Raw genomic sequence first — 5,816 nt, forward strand, 5'->3', positions numbered from 1 at the left:
CGTCATTGTACTCAGAAAAATAAGCTTTCCCAGACACGAGGATTTCTTACAGAATTGGTTCTGCTAGAATCCTGCTAGAATGATTCTAGCAAGCCTGTCAGATTTCTGCTAGAATTTTGCCAGAATGTTCTAGCATTTATAAACCGCCTCCCAAAAAATCTGATCCGTTTTTTTTCTAGCAAAATTCGTGCAATTCTAGCAGAAATGTTTGCCATTTAATTCGTTAGTTCTTCGCACTTTTTCATACGATTTTTTCAGTTCGACTGCGATTACACTTTTTGTGTAATCGCAGTCGAACTGAAAAAATCGTATGAAAAAGTGCGAAAACGAACTCAGCAAAGTGCGATTTTCAGTTACAGTGTACGAGAACGCCATGACTGGGAATTATCGTTGTGAATAGAGAGCCTGGAGCGCGTTCGCTAATTCGAACGTATCGAGAAATTAAAAGTGAGAGTGTGTGCAACATGGAGTTAAACTTTCTATGAAGTTGCTGTGAAGGTTACCATGGCACTTTGAAAAGTTTAACTCCATGTTGCACGCACACACTCTCACTTTTAATTTCTCGATAGAGTTATCTACGTGCGCATGTATTGCGTGTTTGTACACGAAGGGTTTTTAGGTTAAAATTTGTACCCGCCAGCAAAAACAAATGGTAAGCTAGTGTGCGTGAGATCGGGCTTAGATAGCTCTATTCGGATAAAAAAGCCACTCAAGTGTCAAATCCAACAGATGTCAAACTGATCATATGTTGACGTTTCAACACCATTGTTTGACAATTTCCGAACACACCCACTGAGAATTTTGGCTTGAGCCTCGACTCGATTCAGGCTCGATCTTGAGTCAGATTGCTCGATTTTGCTCGATTGGTACCTCCGTTTGACAGTTCTCGTGCTTCGATTGGTACTTTTGGTTTGAGATGTTCGTTCTCTAATAAGCTCCAGGCTCTCTAGTTGTGAACAATAATATCACAAATTTAAGCTTAATTTTAGGACCCAATCGGAAAGACTCAGCTGTCAAAAAAAAAAAAAGCTTGAAACCATGCCCACTGAGAATTTTGGCTCGAACCTCGAGTCAATCTGACTCAAGATCGAGCCTGAATCGAGTCGAGGCTCGAGCCAAAATTCTCAGTGGGTGTGTTCGGAAATTGTCAAACAATGGTGTTGAAACGTCAACATATGATCAGTTTGACATCTGTTGTATTTGACACTTAAGTGCTTTTTTATCCGAATACGTTTGAATTACACTGATAATCAACATTACACACTGTTCAGTTCACTTTTACACACTTGTATGCATGGGATTTTTCTGTTCAAGTATGATTACACGAAAGTGTGTAATCATACTTGAACTGAAAAATCCCATACAAGTGTGTAAAAGTGAACTGAAAAAAGTGTAATGCTGTTTATCAGTGTAGCGAACGCAAACAATTAATCCAACGAACGATCAGTTTTTTTCTTTGTGCGTAGGGTCCAAAATCCATATGTAAATTTAAACCTCAGATCTAGCAAAACATTGTAAACGGGCCGATGTTGAAGTGTAAACAAAAAAGTCTGTCCTGCTCGTTCCTAATGTAAACATCAACTGACGTGAGCAGGATAGACTCTTTGTTTACACTTCGACATTGGCCCGTTTACAATGTTTTGCTTGAGATAACAATAAGGCTTTCTAGGCCCAGTGAAAAAAATATAATTTTATTCGAAAATGATGAACTCCTCGTCACAGTGTCCTGATGCAAACAATGATCGAGCTCGAGCTGTCACAGCCCTGCGAAGTATGTTGGCTGATATATCGGGCGGTCAGTCAAAAAAAAACCAGCTAGAAGTTGCCTGACAAAAAACTTTTGCTAGAAAGAGATAGGAAACCTGAACAAATGTCCAGCTGTCATGTAAACATACTTTGAATGTGTTGGTGATTTTCTGACTAGAAAGCCTTATACATTAGGTATCCACGTGCACATGTATTGCGTGTACGTACACGAACAAGATTGAGGTCAAATTTTGTCCGGCCAGCAAAATCAAATGGTGCGGATTTTAGACCCCCTCGTAACAAAATTTCCATATAAATTTTAAAAAATTTGTATGGAGCGTAACACGACAACCGATCCCCCCCCTACCTCTCCCCTCCCCCAACCTACGTAATAAAAGAACGCTCCCTTATTTACAAAAATAAAAATTTCATTCTAGTCAAACAAACTTTTTTCCGTGCCAGGTGGGGATGCACGTTCACACCTCTTTTGACGTCGTTTGCTCCGTGAACGCATCCCAGCAGCGCATCAAAACGTAAACAAAGCTCGCGCGATCCATTAATTTTGCGCATCAGCTGGAAATTAATTTCCTTTTTCCAAAAATCCTTGAAAAGGTCGTGGTTATAAATTTGCATTTATTTGCGTGACGATGGAAAATTTCTAGTGTTGTACGGTGTGCAGCGCTTTGTGTTGTGTAGAGAGGTGCGGAGTTGGTTTTCCCCGTGGGGACTCCAAAACAAGAATCATGTTTGATTGCTCGTTCAACCTGTTCCTGTCCGTGTTTCTGATTCTGGGCTCGGTATGGCTCGCCGGCAGGTTCTTTCTGAAGGAACAGGTCGTGTACATTCCGGACGGCAAGCGGCGGCACGCGTGGAAGTCGATTAAGCTGCTGAATCGGTCGTGTTTCTGTTCGATCTGCGAGATCTTGATGTCCTCGAATGGGGTGTTTTGTGAGAATTGCGGGGTTTGTTCCGACAATGGGTGCGTCCGGAAGGCGGACGTGGAGTTTCGATGTAAAGAGCTGCGAATTAGGAGCAGGGCGGATGATGGGAAGGAGAGTCGGCACTTGTGGGTTAGGGGGAATCTTCCGCTGGCGTCGGAATGCTGCGTTTGCGCGGAGGATGTGGACCAGGTTAGCGAACCGGGGCTTTATGGTCAGCGGTGTGCCTGGTGCCAGCGGACGGCGCACGACAAGTGCTTTTCGGAGGTTTCGTCCACGCTGTGCGACTTTGGGGAGTTTAAGAGTATGATTTTCCCTCCAAAGTGCATTCTGGCGTCGAGGACGAAGGGAGCTCCGAAGGTGCATCTGACGGGGATTATTCCTCCCGAGTGGAAGGACCAGTGGCGGCCTTTGATCGTAGTTGGTGAGTTCTTGATGACTTTTTCTAACATTTGAGATAACACCAAATTTCTTCTTTCAGCAAACTCTAAATCCGGCAGCAGCGGATCTCCGGAAGTGGTCGCTCAAATGCGCGGCATCCTGCACCCGTTGCAGGTGTTTGAGCTCGAATCGCACGGTCCGCAGGAAGCACTTCAGTGGGCAATCCATGCTGCGCCGGCCACCTGTCGAATCTTGGTCGCCGGAGGTGACGGAACAGTTGATTGGGTCCTAAACACGATACTGCAGATGAACGTGGATCCACTGCCGGAGGTGGCCATCCTGCCGCTGGGAACCGGAAACGATTTGTCGCGCGTTCTTGGCTGGGGCGCCGAAGGTCCGGACACGTTCAACCCGATCCAATATCTGCGCAAGATTCAGCAGGCGCGAGCTGTTAAACTGGACCGGTGGCTGATGGAAATTGACGCCCATCATCACATCCGGTTTCCGGTTCCGAGGTTTCACCAGCGGCGAAGCGTTTTCGTGTACAATTATTTTAGTGTTGGGGTGGACGCTTTGGTGACGCTTAATTTCCACAAAGCCCGGGAAAGCTCGCTGTATGTGTTTAGTAGTAGATTTATCAATAAGGTAAGATTAATTTACTTCAATTTGAATCAATTACTAATGAAATCTCTATCCCATCAGGCACTGTATCTCTGCTTTGGTACGCACCAAGTCATGCAACAGGACTGCGTAGATTTGGAAAAGAAGGTTGAGCTGTATCTTGACGACGTCAAAATAGATTTGCCCGAGCTGCAATCGATCGTCGTACTTAACATTGACTCGTGGGGCGCTGGCGTTAAACTTTGGGGTTTGTCTCTCCCTGAAAAAGATTTCAAGCCAAATCTCAAAACTCTTTTTCCCCCAGAAATGAGCAAAGATTCGCCCACCCACGGGGGAATCATGCGCGAGGCGCACAGCATCTCGGACGGCGTGCTGGAGGTGTTTGGCGTCGTGTCGTCCTTCCACATCGCCCAGCTGCAGGTTGGCCTCAGCAAACCGGTCCGGCTGGGGCAGGCCCGAAGCGTGCGGTTCCGCATCAACGGGACGGTGCCGGTGCAAGCCGACGGCGAGCCGTGGATGCAGGCGGCTTGCGATGTTAAAATTAACCACTGCGGCCAGGCGACGATGCTGCAGAACGTGGGCGCAGGTGCAGAGTGAGTGCCAGCGGTAGTACAGGCTCTTGGAAGCCGGTATCGTAAGGTAAGCGTAGCTAGTCACAGTCGCGGATTTTTTTTCTGTTTGTGGAAGCATAACGATTAAGGTAAAAGGTTGATAATATTTTTTTGGTATTTATTTATTAAAAACCTACGTTTTCCTTACATGGAATTTGTCAATTTGAATTAATAAAATGGTAAAAATATAAATCTTCAATTAGTTCCTTGGAAATTATTCGATATTTAATAATTTGATATTAGTTAAGTTAGCCAACGCCTTTCTGATTATTTCGTCGAATTATGCCGTTAACATAATAACTATGCTTTTGTCTTTTAGAACCTTTGAAAATTAGAAAACAAAATTTTGTGTCCGTGGTTTCGACAAAGTTGTAGAGCATTACATTTGCTATAAGAATCTCACCTTTGGAAATATTTGTAGTGAAGAAGCGTACGCTGCAGACAAAATTACAAGAAAATTTGGTGTTGAATACATTTCTTGGATTTTTACCATACAAACTTCACATTTGAGCAGTGTTGGAAATTGAGCGAGAAGAAAGAAAGCTTTGCTCACTCGTGAGCGAGGGAGAGCACTTGTAGTCCTTTCATCTCCTCGCTCTCGTTCTCGACGCGAGCTCTTCGTGTTAGCCGTTCGTTCCAAGATAGCCATTTCTAGAATTGTTTTTGAAGGGTCCAATAAATCAAATTTTCATTTATTGCTTTTTGGGTGTTTTCTAATACCTCTGACTCAATAGGGTGTAATCGATTTTCCAGCACAGCACTTTTTCAGTTCCTTTTGGGGTCCTAAATAACAATTTAATTTTCCACATAAATTTGCATGAAAAAAATATTTTTTTTGAATTTTAATATTTAAAAAAATCTAAGTTTTATGCTGTACTAAAACCGGACCCATATTCGGATGCTCTAGAATGTGCTCTACAACTTTGCCGAAGAGAGTATGATGCTAACTTGCTCCTGAAAGAAGATATTCGAGCCAAACATTTCATTAGGGCACAAAACCAAAACGTAAACATTTGGGATTATTCCACTATTCCATTCATTAGTACACTCCCTACATGTCCTCCAAGAATCAGATTGATAACAAACAATTTCCTATTGAAAAAATCAAACACAAAAGGGCACATAACCATGTTCACTGCAAACCAAAAAATAATGTTCAAATGTGCCCTTTTATTTTTCGTTAGGTTCTCGTACTTGAGGAACTTTTTGTGTTGTAAAGTGAACTTTTCATACAATTCACTTAAAAAAAAGTTTGGTTTACTTTTCACCAAGGATTTCTGCAGAGAAAAACTTAGTCAAAAAACAATATTTAATACGGTCCCGCGGCTGCTGTTCAGTACACTATTTAAGAATTTTTATGTTTCACATACCTTATCTACACTATTCAATCACAAAACATCACCAATAATCAAAATTTCTACTGAATTTCTCATTTTTTCTTACTAAACAAAAGGGCCCGTAAACATCATTCAAAACAACAATCGGATGACAGCGCTTTAGTGCCCTTACAATTCTATTC

At 42.8% G+C, this 5,816-nt stretch overlaps 1 protein-coding gene across 1 annotated transcript; it reads left to right on the forward strand.

Annotated features, from left to right (window-relative positions):
* Nucleotides 1-2,287: 2,287 nt before the first annotated feature.
* Nucleotides 2,288-4,690, forward strand: LOC120418504 (diacylglycerol kinase epsilon). The gene is made up of 4 exons (XM_039580941.2): nt 2,288-3,108; nt 3,166-3,710; nt 3,768-3,933; nt 3,991-4,690. Exons 1-4 carry the CDS (start codon nt 2,490-2,492, stop codon nt 4,281-4,283), a joined length of 1,623 nt encoding a protein of 540 aa, XP_039436875.1. The 5' UTR covers nt 2,288-2,489; the 3' UTR covers nt 4,284-4,690.
* Nucleotides 4,691-5,816: the final 1,126 nt, after the last annotated feature.

The sequence above is a fragment of the Culex pipiens genome, chromosome 3 (assembly GCF_016801865.2).
Source record: "Culex pipiens pallens isolate TS chromosome 3, TS_CPP_V2, whole genome shotgun sequence".
Classification (NCBI taxonomy): domain Eukaryota; kingdom Metazoa; phylum Arthropoda; class Insecta; order Diptera; family Culicidae; genus Culex; species Culex pipiens.